We start from the raw sequence: 15,589 nt of genomic DNA on the forward strand, positions 1-15,589 counted from the left end.
GGCTTCTGACTGTGTCACTGTTAGATATTACAACAAGGATTTCTGAACATCTGAGGAGTGACCCAGTTCAGCGCTCGAAACTGGGTGTCTTTCATCTTGAAGAATGTTTTCTCTGTTTGAATAATAAGGGCAGGGCTGGGAGAACTGTGTGTTAGGTGGTGTTATTTTCACAAAATTAGTTCAGTGAATGAAACCGAAGACTACATTTCTGTTAATGTGAGCGCTTATGAGTGTGAAAATAAATGTCTACCGTATGGGAAGATGTTTACGATTTCAGAACATATCGATGTTTCCAAGATTCTCTGATGAGACTTTAATCAGTCAATCGACTATGAAGCAAAGCGCCTTGTAAAAAATAGTTACGCCCATTGAGCTTTTTAACATTTCGTCTCTTTAAAGCCACGGACTCAGACGCATTTCTTTGGATTTTAGGTCCTACATTTTATGTTGCAATCCTGCATAAAATAGAAAATCATTGTGAAGTGGAAGGAAAATGATTTATGTTTTTCAGATCTTTTTTTTTTTTTTTTTGCAAACCAAAATCTGAATGGTGTGGCGTGTGTTTCCCGCTGCAGCCCTACTGAGTGACTACCGCCTGTCTTTTGTCGCCACAAGTCCAAACAAGAATTTGTGCCCGTTCTTATTTGCAAAATAACTCTTGCCCAGTCAAAATAGTCTGAACATGATTCTCAGTGGTATTTAGGTATGAACTTTGACTGGGCCATTCTAACACATGATTATGTTTAGATCTAAATCTTTACCTCTATGCTCAGGCTGTATATTTTGTGTCGTTCTCCTGCTGAAAGGCGAACCTACACCTCTTTTTCATCCTCTAACATGTTTTCTACCAATGCTACCCTGAGTTTAGCTCCATCCATTTTTTTTCCCACCAACTCTGACCAGATTCCTTGCTCCTGTCGAATGAAAGGATCTCCAGATGAGGCTTGGGATTCATTCCACTTCAGTCTGTGCTCGACACACCCTGGTGCAACTCAAAGTGGTACATAGCATTCATATTTCTCAAGCTAAACGTGACCAAATGTATCTCGTATTAGTCCCATCTGCGTTAAGTGTAAGACATCTCCTTGTGCTCTGTTCCATATTTATTGGACTTCTCCTTCGCCGTCTGAGGTTTGATCGCCGGTATTTCCAGCATGTCACGATTTCTTAGCCGTCCAACTGAACTCAATCCTTTTAACAGCTGTTTTTGACATTTTCCTAGACTCAAATTTGCCCAGATCAAAGCCGGACATTTTTGGCTTTCACCTCTGTCTTGGCTCGTCGGGTGATTCTGATTAAATGGAGGGACCCCCCTCCTCGCCCCTCCATTCCTTCTGGATTAGAGATATCATGGCGTGCTGCTTGCATCTGGAGAAAATCTGACTCACTAATAGGGGGAGTTATAGCCAAATTCATAAACTATTGAGACCTTTTATGATCATCTTTTAGAATCCAAGAATTACTTTTTTTTTCTGAGTAACACTCTGTTTTTGTTACTAAGTTCAGCGAGTGAGGAGAGGGAGACAGCGAGTTCTACTTCTATTTAAGCGTCTTTGAGTGTCCTAGGAAGCACTAAACAAGCTGTATTCTGTATTTTCCAGACACACATGGCAATTTTATGGTACAATCAAGTAACTATGTTACCTTCAGTTGTTATAAAAATGCTGCATATATCAAATATGACTTAAAAGAATTTAACACCTTGAAATTGAGCCTCTGTCTCTTTAAAAAGAATATTGCTCTTTTTGAGACTCCGCCTTCAGGAAATCATCACAACATTGCTCCTCTATTAACCGTGTCATTTCTTCTCTATTACTAGTGTTGCGCTGAGAAGTAGCTAGCATAATGTGTGCAGTTCCACCAGGTGTTTGCTAATTGCTGCTGGGCAAGGTGCTCTGTGAGGCTCCCAACTCCTCCTAGGAGAAGCTGCACCTCGAAGGCGGGGCTAGGTCCACCCAGGCGTTTTGCACAGCTGAATGGTTGCCAAGGGAGATTAAAGGATTTCTCAAACATGCACGAAAGAATCAAGGCTACGCTCCAGGTATGCTTATGATGAGGGAATAACATTATAACCACCAGATTCCCTTGTCTTCTCTCCTCTGGTCTGGAGTTCAGCACAAACATTCCTACCATTTTCTCTCTTTTACTGTCATTTCCCAGACCTGTGACTCTGTTGGCATCAGAGTCCGTCATCATCACCCGGGCCCTGACCGATTCGGTGCGGCAGTCATTTTGGTGATCTGCATATTTGTTTCAGCTCAAGTTTTACATCAGATGCCCTTCCTGACACAACCCTCACCAATTTATCATAACTTGCCTCTGAGAGGACACGGCATGCTTCCCCCTCAGGCGTGCTCTATGAATATTGTGAGAAAACAAGAAAAAGAGCAATGCTAATTACGGCTGGAGAACATCTAAGAGGTCAAATGGAAACTGTCACGCTAAAGAAAATGGAAATGGGGTCTGGGGTCTCTGTTATGCTGAAGCGTCTCTCTTAATCAAAGATAAGGAATTAAAAGAATAAACATTAAAATTTTGACAACAAAACCAATAACAATGATGGAGATTATCAGTTAAAACACTTTTCATTTCACCATTGTTTAAAAAAAAAAACAAAAACAAAAAAAAACAGTGGAAAAATGGCCGTCCAGCTAAGTTATTAGAAATCTTGTTCACATCTCAGACCAACAGAGACTTTGTGCTTACTTTGTCCTCAGTATTTTCAGGATTATAAGAAGTAAGAGGTGCAAGGTTTAGTTTCAGCTATGTTCGACAACTCGGAATAATTTGACAAACTGAGATGTTCAGAAACCTTTAAATCAGGACGTTACTGCCAGTGTTTCTTAAAGTTCAATTTTATCTGTTTATAAAACAGATCTGTTGAGTTCATTTAATCTGTTTTAGCTGTTAACTTGTTCGTATTTAGTATCGCATTCCTTTTCCCTTCAAATTTAATTATTGTCTGTTAAATTAATTTTCCTTTTAATGGACTTCCGTTTCCGTGCTTTCAGTTGACTGGAGCACGACTGGCTTCCACAAGAACACAAAGCACAATATTTAGAAGGTTTAGTCAGATGATGAGTTTAAAACGGATTTTTTTATTATTTTATTTTAAAAGATAAAAAAGATAATTGTAAAGATGGCGAACGGAATGTTTTCTGTAAAAAGAAAAAAAAAAACTTGCGCTAAATGCATATTTATCTAGCTAATATCTCCGACCGCAGTAAAATTATAATATCAGATCCTGCATGCCCTGGCTAATGGTAATGACGTATTTGCGGTTTAGGCAGACATGAAGAATCGATCCCTGCTCTCTCGCGAGCGTAGAGCAATGTTGTCATGCCTGCTGACGAGCTGCGCTAGTCACTCTGCCATGGCGGCCGTAATGTCGCTGATTAAGGAGGGGACATCGTAGCGTCTTGTTTGAATTCGCTTTCTTGGTTGACGGGTACCGCGCGTGTTTCGTTGCTCTTGGTTTGAATTTAACAGCATTTATCTCCGAAGCGGCCATGACCGTGGAGCAGAATGTCCTCCAGCAGCATTCTCAGAAGGTAAGCCTGTTGTGGAAGATAACTTAACGGTTAGCTAACTTTAGCCTAACTGCATCGCTGCATAGTTTTATGACTCAACAACAAACAGGAGTCCGCAAGTCAGCGTCTCGGTTAGTTAGACTGGCATTTAATTGCGGATTAATTAGGTTTTTTGGCAACCTATTGTAAAGAAAACTGTTTAGAGCTGCTCAGTAATTCCTCTTTAGTAAGGCCCAATGCTACGCAGCTGTCCAATATTATGCTAGCTGTTTGTTAGCTATCGCTAACGGGACCGTGTTATGACAAATTTGAGCTAAGTCCATCTTTGTGAAAGCTGGCTGCTGTTCATAGTGTCATTTATAAAACAATAAATTAATTTATGTCGAAAGAGAGTAAACTCCTATGCCGTTTGTTTTTTCTGAAAAGCAAGCCCAGTGGCAGTTTTGGCTTTATTGCTGGTATTTTTCCTCGTCTTCTTATTAAATTCGTGTTTTAATTCAACCAACGGGCATTGTGCTGGAGAGTCTTCGGGTGGGCTTCCTTAATCAGTAGTATTTATATATGCAGTGCTGCATAAATAGCAACGCTGCGTCTACGAGTGCGAATGTTTCCTTGGTTACTCATCACATAGCTGATGTCTTTGTTTACAAAGCGTGGCCAGCGGCGAAGGCGGCATACAGCCGAGCCCTGATGCGATTGAGTAGTCAGATAGCGAGCCAAGCTTGTGATGGTTCATAGCCGGTAAGGCACATTATTATGTTACATCCCATCATGCTCTCATTTTACCAAGGTGCTTTTAGAGTCCACTCCGTTGCTGTAGATCCTTGTTTTCACGGGGTTTAGCGTGGCCGCCGTGCGTAGCTCCGGTTGTTGAAACGCCGGTTTTACGTTTTGTCGCTCCAGTTACGTGCAGCGATGTTGCATAATCACAGTTAAATGTCCTGCTTCTTAATACACTTCTTGTGAATCTGACGTGACTTGGGGTAAAATAACTACGGAAGCTTTCCACCAATGACTCAAACCTAAAAGTAGCAGCGTAACACAAACCGCCCTGACCTTCACGGGGCCTGCAGTTTCAAGTTGAGTAACAATAATGACATTTAAAACGCACCTTTTTTTTAGTGGTTGGTGTTTGTAAACATTGCAGACCATGCCTCCTAACCCTAATTTCCGATATTAGTAACAATTATTATTATTATTATTATTTAACGCATTTCAAAAAATGTGCTCAGTGTTTGTATTGTCCAGAAGTTTTTTGGAAGTGTCGGGTGTAGAGCCGTGTTTCATGTGATGACCTGTCATAGGAATGGACTTTCCTGTCGGGTTGTTTTGTTTTCTTGTGGTACAGAACCAAACAGAGACTGGGTCCACCCTGCTCTGTAACCCTCTGCTGAGCCCCAGCGTTGCTCTGTTGCCAAAGGTGTTTCACTGAGATTCCCCCGTGTGTGTGCGTGCGTGCGTATCTGTGTGTGTATGTGTGTGTATGTGTGCATGTCTGAGTCACTGCTGTTGTAGATGGCATGGCCTAAAACTGTCTCAGGCTGAACCCACACCATACCTCATTGATCAGGAAGACACCATCCATGCCATCCAGACCTGCACCCATCAATCTTTCTGACGCTGACAGAGTTACATTGTCATGTCAGCCTCTGGCTCTGCCATTATAAACAGATACTGATAATGTATGGAGAGTCAGACCCGTTCCTGCTAGATTTCTTTAAGTAAACTAGTTTGAAACTCAAATCTTCTCCTCAATTCATTTGACTTTCTTAGTTATTTCAAGAATAAATGGTGACAAGAGTCGGCTTTTGCTGTGGGTCCTTCCAGTTGTGTACCGTCTGTGTAAACAAGCAGATTTTCCCAACCCAACAACTGGAGACTTAGATCTACGATCCACAGCTGTGATTCACAAATGTTTTCTCCTGGGGTTGTTCTACTACTTAATTTATTCTTTATTTATTGAAGAAAAAAAATCCAGATAATTTTTATTTAAAATGTATACGTATAAATAAAGGCACTGGTCATTCAGCTGGACATCAGTATTTGCAGCAGAGATTAGCAGGTCGAATTGTTTCACACATCAGACCAACTGCTGGGATTTTAACACTTAAATTTTGAGTAATTAATTACATAGATGTTAAGATGTTTAAAATTTTAGTGTAATTAATCTTTTTTTTTTTTTTTTTTTAACATACAAAAGTCCTGAGTCGGAACCTTTGCATTCGCTTGTTTTTGGTTCACCTGTAAATCTGAAACACAAGAGCCATCCGCAAAAGCACATTTCTCTTGAACCGATGGCTAATGGGATGGGATGCTGTAAAAGACCACTGTGCTAAAAAGGAGTTAGCCTGTCAGCGAAGTTATTCAGGCCCAAAATAGCATCTCGATACTAGACATGTTGCAGCAGCACTTTGCACCGATCTGTTGGTTGAATAAGCTTGATAGCAGAATTGTTGTTGACCTTGTGCATATATTTATTCAACACATTTTCACCAGAAACTGTTGTTTTTTATTGAAAATGTTTTATTTTCTCGATGTAGCTTTGCTTAAAAATGTGATAATTAAATTAAACGACTTGTGTTTATTTTGTTATAAATCAGCACAACAGCAATGGCACATTTTCACTTGCTAGTCATTTGCTGTGCTGTACTTGTTGGCTTGTCTACTCCAAAACTTATGAACTTACACGTTTCATGCTAATGCTATATTTAGCCAGTTAGTCACACAGCAGCAGATGTTCAAACTGGACACTAATGACATCGATCAAAATGCTTAACAATATCGTGATTGCGGTAATTTCCAATGTTATTTTTGCCACTGGATTTTCTAATATTTGTGGCTCTAGTCCAGGTTGCATGTTGCCTTAATGAAACAAAATTGATTAAATATTCATTTTACCAGTCAGATTTTCAATAAACAAACTCTAGATATCTTCTGACAAGTCAAGTTTATGACTCTAACATAATTCCCAAACGGCACAATAAGAATAAAGAAAGGAGATGTGTAAAAAGAAAACATGTAAAAACAAGAAATGTCTGAAAAGAACATTAAACATATAATAGAATCTCATGCCGACGCATTGAAAGAAAAGTTAGAGTGCCGTAATTGATCTCCCTTTTTAACTCGGATCTGGATCATCACATTGTTATTTAGCATTTTACCAATTTTCCCAACACTTGAGAATCCTCTGTCAGCCTAACTTTTTTGTGGCTGTTGCTTTTTTTTTTTCTTTTTTTTTTTCCCCCAGCTGAGATTTTCTAATAACTTTTTGTGAATTTCTTCTACTGTGGTAATGCTGTGATGCTTACCTACATTGCAGAAGCAGCAGCCACACAGTTTTCCACTTTCCACTTGTTGGATAAAAGTTTCATTAGCTTAGTGCGAGAGCTGCTGTGTGACATCACGTCATTTCTCCAGGTGCTAAGTTTTTTTTTTTTTGTTTTTTTTTTACATTTTATTTTAATTACCTTTTTTGTTGTAACTGTTGCAGATTCATAAGAGCACCTTTAAAAAGCTTCTCTACAACAGTGCTATTGATGTCGGTCTCACCCAGAAAGCCATTATTTCCAGTAGAATGTGGCCTGACAACAACAACAAAAATATGACATAACTTTGAACATGCCTCATTCCTTTAAAGGTTTTCTGACTAAAAATAAAATTCTCCACAATTTTCTTAATTTTAGAAAGTTAAGAAATTGTCCTAATTTTAGGAAATTTAAAATGAGGAAACCAAACCAGCCACTGGTCTGTGTTTCCATCGACAATCGACACTTTATCTATTGCATTAGATAAAGTGGACAGAAACTGAGAAATTCAAAGTAACATCCCCAGTTTGCCAAAAAAGTTTTCTTCACTCACTTGATGCGGCTTTTGGCTTTTCCAAGAACAGAGTTGATGCGCTAACGGAGAGATAAAAACACATTTGCTGAAAATGTTCTGGTGTAGTGAAATTTCCCATCCACTGATGGGTCAGTGCCTTACCAGAGGTACAAAATGCAGAGAAATTTCTAAGTCCAAACCTCCAACTTGTCTGCTCCCGTTACTCGAGAGATGCAGCGTTTTGCGATGAAGGCTTGTCTGTCAACAGCTTCAAATCAGAAACAACACAACATGTCGACTTTTGGTAACAGCAAGGAATTAGTCAGTTTCCGTTGAACACAAGATGTAAGGACTGAGTGACTTTTGTTCATCCTGAAATCACAGACTAGAAATACTCATCGCTGCCAGCTGGTGTTTTGCTGTTATTTTTGGACAGTTTGCTGACTTTCTTTGGTCCCCGTCTTTGTTTTCCAATTGTAAAGGGAATAATCGAAGCAATAACTCAACCGAGCTTCGCCTGGAGCCGCATTTTTATCATTTTTCTGTCTCTCTCTCGCTCTCAACAGCACCAGCAGACGCTACTAAACCAGCTGAGAGAGGTCACAGGCACCACAGACATTCAGCTGCTTCAGCAGGCCCTGCAGGTACGGCTCAAAGCAAAGGCCACCTCTCGAGAAATCTGTCTCTTCCCCCCCCCGTTTATGTAAAACCGGGGTTAACATTTCCCCCCTATTTATAGTTTACTGCTAAAACGACACACATCCCTCTTAAGTCAAAATCTCATGCAGTTTGTATTTGATTCAACATAGAAAGTGTAAAATATGTCTTTAACTTTTCCTGCTCTAACGTTCTATTTTTTATTTGTTTGTTTTCACTGCAGGTGAGCAATGGAGACGTGGCTGAGGCCGTGGCGTTTTTAACAGAGAAGAACTCAAAGGTTCCTCAGCAAGATGAGACTACCTACTACCAGACTTCCCAGGTGGCCAGCGACAGATATATCAGCGTCGGCAGCCAGGCGGACACAAGTAAGCACATTACCTCAGAGTGGGATGACTCCAAAATGACTCTAATAGCAATATGTGCAAACGTTTTGTGGAACATGACATTTCCGTTGATGCCTTTTGTTGCTGCTGCTGCAGATGTAATTGACCTGACTGGGGACGATAAAGATGACCTGCAGAGGGCGATCGCCCTCAGCCTGGAGGAGTCCAGCAGGGCATTTAGGGAGACGGGCATCACTGATGAGGAGCAGGCCATCAGCAGGTGAGCTCAGGACAAAGACAGTGGAGATGCATCGATCCGACGTTGATATCTGTATCAATCCAGATATTGGGGAAAAAAATTATTTCTATTCAGTCTAACTCTATGCTTTGTGCTCTCAGCGATGTCATGCTTGATTTGTTTTACGTCATATTTAAAATTCCTATTTGCACTTTCTGAATTATTTGCTGCGGTTTAGTTTTTTACACGTTTGACCGAAGCAGTCAACCTATTGTTTGTCAGTTTGTTTCTTGTTTATTTTAAATTGGCTGTTTATGCTACTGAAAGAACTGACTGAACAAATGAAAGTTGGTTGTTTTTTGTACATGCTTACAAGCTTGTGAAGCTATTGGTGTATTTAAGTGTGCTGTACTGGTGCAGAGTTATCAAATACATTTAGAATTCACAACATTTATGTCTATGTTTTAGAAAAAAAAGTTTGTGTTTATTTGTGTCGGATCGGTACAGGCCGATACTAAACCTCAGATATCTGTATAGGTATCGGAAGTGAAAAAAGTGGATCGGTGCATCTCTAAAAGATAATTTTATATTTGTGTCAATGTCAAAAATGTTATTATTTTTTTTGTAATGTTTCCTGGTTTCTGTTCTTGTAGGGTTTTGGAGGCCAGCATAGCAGAGAACAAAGCGAGTCTAAAGCGTACCCACACAGAAGTATGGAGCGACTCGCCCAACCCTCATGACAGAAAGAGGATAGACAGCTGCCCAGTGGGTCTGAAGAACGTCGGCAATACCTGCTGGTTCAGTGCTGTCATACAGGTAAACTATTGGTCCAAACTAGAGTTGCACAAAAAAGAATGGCATCATCCACATAATATAAGTGTATGCAATAGTAATACCTAATGTTTGATGAGCATTATATTCTAACTGGGAGGAACTGAAATGGTTTTTCAGCCTGTTGTATGAATATTTGGTGGTGGCGGAGATATCTTAAAGGGACAATATTAAATAAAATCGTTTCCTTTTTTTGTTGAGCTTTACATTATGTTATACTGTTATTCCCTCATCAAAAACATACCTGTAGTTTTGCCTTGATTCCTTCATGCATGTTTGAGAAATCCGTTAATCTCCCGTGGCAACCATTCAGCTATGCAAAACGCTAGTAAAAGCTTTGTTAAAGGGTTAATGAGAAAGCCATGACTTCCTGAAAGTGGAGTTTTTAAAGAGGCAGAGGCCCAATTTCAAGGCAGTAAATTATAGAGTCAAATTTGTTCTTAGTTCCATTTTGATATATGTAGCATTTTTATTTACAACTAGAGATGACATAGTTACACACCTGTGCTGTAAAATGATACTTGTGTGTGGAAAACACATAATACTGCCCATTTAATGAGTATTACGACTATATTAAAATACATTCACGCCAGTGATGTATGCGGAAAATGTTTTGTCAGGGCATTACATTTGCTAACATGGTTTCCCCTTTTATCAGCCTTGCTTTCAAATTCAGAAGTAATTTAATTTCTCTTCAGTCTTGGAATCTTTTACACTGAAAATACTATAATCAAAAACCTAAAAACATTTGTGTGTATGCGTGTGTGTGTGTGTGTGTGTGTGTGTTTGTTTTTTTCTTCTAAATCCTGTTTAATGTATTCTTGTTTAGTTCCATGGGGTTGTAATGATGTGAAAATCTAATTACCGGAATCATGCCAGCCGTTATAATGTAAGAAATCCAGGGAAGGTTAATCACATCTCATGTGCTGCTGGACTTGGTGGTAAAATGTGATCTGAGCTTAAATATGCCAAATGAACACTGGATACACCATCACATGATGCTTGGCTTTCGCCTGTAATGTTATCCATATGGCTAAGAAGACGGCACTGCTTGGCCTGCTCACTTTGAAGTAAACAACTTTCTTTTTTTTTTTTTTTCCTGTCGGAGACAAAGTCTCAACCTTCCAAAGACAACACAATGACACAACACTGTAATTTCACTAATTTATCAGATTAGATTAGATCAGTACTTTCATGTGTCAGTGTTTGGAGTTTCTGACTCTTCTCTGCTTTCTGTGCTTAAAATGACTCATTCAACTCTAGTTATCTTACTAATGGTAAGATCTGTCTAAAACAGAGGTGTCACACTCGTTTTCATTTCATGCCACGTCAAGATCATGCGTGTCCTCAAAGAGCAGGTTGCGGCAAAATGTATTGATAAAACTACCAATGAACAAACTGTTAAAACATTACAACTGGGTTTTTTTTTCAATGAAATCTTTAGCACCCTTTCACTTTGATGTAATTTGGCACAATACAAATAAAAACTGATTTGATTTGACTGATATAACACTATTTAAGTGCATTTTGAAGTTCTTTTTATCCATCACTCTAGAGCAGGGGTGTCCAAAGTCGGTCCTCGAGCGCCGGCATCCTGCATGTTTTAGTTCTCTCCCTAGTGGTATAACAACCTCCTCAGCAAGTCAGTGTTCTGCTTAGGCCTTATGATGAGCCATCATTTGATGCAGGTGTGTTAAACCAGAGAGAGAACTAAAACATGCAGGATGTCGGCCCTCGAAGACCGACTTTGGACACCCCTGCTCTAGAGTCTTGTGGGCCAGATAAATGATTATGGCGTGCCACAATTGGCTCACGGGCCTTGAGTTTGGCACATGTGCTATAAAATAATCAAAGTGTGATCACAGGCAGTAGAAGTTAAATCAAAATTAATAAAAAAAAAATCTATGAGTAACATTTGCATTCTCAACTTGCACACATTTCAGTAGAACTTTTAAATGACTTGAACAGGAAATGCTTTTAATTTGAAAAACGGGAAGGTTCTGACACAAACACGGCGAAAATGAAACGAAACTTAACGAGAGAGTATATTCTCTAATATATCACACTGACACTAAGGGACAGACATGAACTCCTGCAGCTCACTTATTCTGATCAGCTAATCAGCCCCACTATTCAGCGTCCTAAAATAAATCGGTAGCAGTGTTTTTCCAGCTTTCCTCCACCACAGTTCGACCTACAATAATTAGCTACGGCACAACATCTGACGCAGCAGAGAGAAAATCAATTTAAATGTTTTTAAGCGGCTTCTGCTTTCCATCTAATTACATATCAATATTTTAGCCGCACTGTTTAGTGTACTGTTGTTTTGGAGCGCTGTTGGATGAGTCTTTATAGAAAGATGACGTGTGAATAAATTAAGCGTACAAATACTTGGCAGTGGGGCTTCTTGTATAACCGCTGTAATGCTATAGAAGAAGTTCTGTTTTCTCATACCGGTTGTAAGTCACCATAGCAAAAGTGGCAAAAACCCAAGCAAATCCACAAGACTTTAGACTTGTACTTTTGGTCTGAGACTCGACTCTTTAACGCAGCCACAGACTTCTGCTGCTGCACGTTTTACTGCGAAAGGATTAGCTTGATTAATAGCTAGTGATATTGAGGGATTATGGGACGTTAATGGCTCAAAACGATGTGTTCACGCTAGCTGTAACTTCAGAATAATGACCACATGAAAGTCTCTCCATATATAAGCTATACGTTCTCTCGCTGATAAGCTAGCTGCAATAAAGGATAGTTTTGGCTAAAATAAAAGCACTTCCTCTTTTGTTCTTTCAGAGGTTTAACATTCTCCTGTATTTGCATTCAACTCCTTTATCTCGTTCATCATGGTGCTATTTGTTCCTTAAATTTGAATATCTTGACTAAAATTCAGAACGAAAGTTTTAAATGTGTATTTAGAAAACAGTTTTTCCAATATTCTCAAAATGTCCTCAGATCAGAGTGAGAAGAAAACTTTCCAAACCATAATTAGTGCAATATATAATGGAGTGAACAATATGAAGACAGAATAAACAAGTGTTAGCTTAGACATTACAAAGACTGAAAAACATTCATTCATTCAGAAATTCAACATTAACATTTTTTTTCCTCATTATTTTCTTAGAGCATAAATGCCTATTTATGTTTGTAAGGAGATAAACATTGCATTTGAACAATTTTCTAAATACGAATCAGTAGATTTTTGGATGGAAAAATGAATGTTAAAAGATAAGTATTCCGAAATATTAAAAGGTTGAAAGATGATTATCAAATGTCCCTGTGGTAATTCAGACTTGACAATAAACAGGGCAGGCTTGGAGACCTGGGTCATGTGGTTTGGACGAGAAAATTTCATTCGCTAGAGACATTACACTCAATTTGGAATAAAACAAAAAAAGACTTTTAAACATATCTGGAATAAAGTCACTTTGTAAATGGTATTTTCTACCTGTTTTTGTGTTAAAGCTCTTGTTTAGTTTTTTTTTTCTCAGCCACTGGCATTGCATCCTCAATTCTACAGCTGCTGATGTTTCACGTGGAACGTTTCTAACACAGCTTCATTTCTTCTTGCTCTCCAGTCTCTGTTCAACTTGCTGGAGTTCCAGAGGCTGGTTCTCAACTACTCGCCACCCGCCAGAGTCCTTGATCTGCCTCGCAACCAGAAGGTGAGTTGAAACGTGGAAGTAAAGCTGAAGTAACATCTTCTAAGCTTTGTTAGTGCAGCTGCTCTTAACTGGAGCTAGCAGTTCCTGTGGAGACGGATGGAGTTCCACAATTCAGAGGCTGTTGTGTTGGGTTCTGGGGACACCGCTTGGGTCATGTCGGCTGAACGTTTCACGTCCTGTATCCATGATAGAACAGCTTTCGGATTAGAGTAAATTACTTTAGCCACACACTCGGCTCCAGAGAGCGGTCCTGTAGGGTCGGCCTGCTGCTGCTGCTGATCTGATCTAATCCTCTGCTACGGAAACGTAATTTGGGGCCGACCCCTCTTCCTCTCGACACCTTTCATTCTAATCACTGGCGCTTTTCTTGCATGTGAGATTGTTGGAGGTTGTTGGTATGTTGGACTTACATCAGCAACGCCGGCCTCCCCCCTGACCCTCACTCCCTCCAGTGGAGGAAAATCAGGCTGTTTGGTCCGCTTCAAACCGACCACAGTTTGTTTTCTAGGATGGTCTGCTTTGTTTGAAATGTAATTTTAGTCTTGTGACTAAAATTCAATTCAGTTTTAGCTGCCTTTTAGTCACCTTTAATCGAGTTTTTCTCGACTTTTCATCCGGCATTTTAGTCGACTAAATTTCCTGTAAATTTAAAATCTGTCCCCGAGGAATTCTGTTTTTTTAAATAGTCACTTGCATATTTATTGGATTCTATCTGATTAAAGCAAACATGTGATGTGAAAACTTTAAACCCGTATTATTTTGTACTCTGCATTCATGTCGCCATGGCTGTGTCTCACTCTCTTGTCTGTTCTGATTCATCATAAAAAGAAAACTGCTATCTATATCTAAAATTAAGGCCTTAAATTTGCTTAAAAATGTAATTTGGTCTTAAATATGTTAATGCCGGGGCTTAAATTTAATCTTGCATGTTATATGTTTTTTGTTTTGTTTTTTTTCTCGTGGGACTTTTCTGCCAAGCAAAAGTTTGAGTCACATGCAGACGTCTTCATTGCGTTGTGGGACTTGAGGCGATTTAGGCTACCGCTAACTAGCTGCTAATATAAACTCGCTAGCTTTTCTGCATCTATCATGAGTTAGTGCAAATGTATCGCCACTGGCTCTCTTCTGTTGCCAACCCCTAAGATGCTGCAGGAATTCTGCGGGGGGAAAAACTCGGCACTACGAGGGATAAGACTGTAGAAAGTCATATGCAATGTGAGAAATATGAAACTGCTTCCAAGAACCACAAAACGCTCACCACTTCTGCTACTACTAGCACTGATCTAGGAGTTCGACACAGACTCTGAAGTCAACGGTTTCATCTCACAAGAAGTACCATTTCTCTCCTTAGTTTTCTATTCTTTTCAATCACAAGACGTGGTTGAAAAGAATCACGTGATTGAAAAGCACCAATTTTTTTTTTTTTCGATTTCAGTTTTCATTGAATCCTGTCATACCTTTAGCTTGATAGATCTAAGATGTTAATCGATTGATTGATTTTTATTTATTTATTTATTTTTTTTCTCCTACTTGTGTTGCAACGACTAGGAGCACAGAAATCTGCCCTTTATGCAAGAGCTGAGGAACCTGTTCTCGCTCATGGTGGGCTCCAAGAGGAAATATGTGGATCCGTCCCGGGCAGTGGAGATCCTCAAAGACGCCTTCAAATCCAGTGAGTCACAGCAGGTAAGCCTCTTTCTGCAACGACCTGCTCACCATAGCAACGTGTTGTCCAGCTGCCAAGTCAGAGATCAGCGCGGCGATGCAGCTCGTGTCTTCTGAGGAGCAACAGGTTTTAAGCAAACTTGACTAGAGCCTGGTTTTAGATCAGATATTTAGAATTACCATGGCAAGCAGTGTAGGCATCTTCTTGCAGTGTTTATGTTGCTTTTTGATTTTCTTGTAAGAAAAGTTTTAGCACGGCCTTGAAGGTTTCCACACTTTCCCAAATTACAAAAACAATTTTAGCCCATTTGGTTCTGATAGCCCTAAATAAAACCCACCAATTGATTTTGGTTTATTTATACGGAGCCAATTTGCATCAAATTCAAAACTACTTTATTGATCCCAAAAGGAAATTAAATGATGTTGTAACTCATATGAATTGAAAATTTGTCAAAGACTTATTGTACATGGTGATCTTCAGCTCTGACTGAAGAAACACTGTTTTTCTATCAGGTTTGTCCATAATTTTATTTTTTTATTTTTGTCCATCTTAAGTCACTTTATAAGACAAAAGGATCTAAATAATAAACATAAATATGTTATATCAGTCCAGCTTGTGGATAGCTTCAAATTCACTTACATACGTTCCAGTTTGATCCTGTTTTTAAAATGCAATTAGGCCCAGTTTATTATTTCAATTGTTAAAAGAAGTTATCCATCTTCCATAAGCCAAGTTCCAAGGAGTCATTAACTTTCCAGAAATCCTTCCCCCCTCTTATCGACGTGTGGTGACAGTGGGAAGGAACAACTTCCTTCAAACGGCGTTAGCGGCAGCTACAAGCTTCATGTCTGCTTCGT

General features: G+C 39.4%; 1 protein-coding gene across 6 annotated transcripts in view; it reads left to right on the top strand.

The window, feature by feature from the left end:
- Positions 1–3,314: 3,314 nt before the first annotated feature.
- Positions 3,315–15,589, top strand: part of usp25 (ubiquitin specific peptidase 25) — a 35,348-nt gene continuing 23,073 nt past the window's right edge. For 4 of the 6 annotated variants that reach the window (XM_007556420.2, XM_007556425.2, XM_007556421.2 and 1 more), the window contains exons 1-7: positions 3,315–3,551; positions 7,916–7,993; positions 8,230–8,374; positions 8,489–8,612; positions 9,224–9,386; positions 12,980–13,066; positions 14,615–14,752. In XM_007556420.2, coding sequence (XP_007556482.1) covers positions 3,510–3,551; positions 7,916–7,993; positions 8,230–8,374; positions 8,489–8,612; positions 9,224–9,386; positions 12,980–13,066; positions 14,615–14,752 — 777 coding nt within the window. In that variant the 5' untranslated portion in view covers positions 3,315–3,509. The remainder of the gene's footprint in view (positions 3,552–7,915; positions 7,994–8,229; positions 8,375–8,488; positions 8,613–9,223; positions 9,387–12,979; positions 13,067–14,614; positions 14,753–15,589) is intronic. The other 2 variants (XM_007556426.2, XM_007556427.2) reach the window with 1 other exon arrangement.

The sequence above is a fragment of the Poecilia formosa genome, unplaced genomic scaffold, assembly GCF_000485575.1.
Source record: "Poecilia formosa unplaced genomic scaffold, Poecilia_formosa-5.1.2 Scaffold79, whole genome shotgun sequence".
Lineage (NCBI taxonomy): Eukaryota > Metazoa > Chordata > Actinopteri > Cyprinodontiformes > Poeciliidae > Poecilia > Poecilia formosa.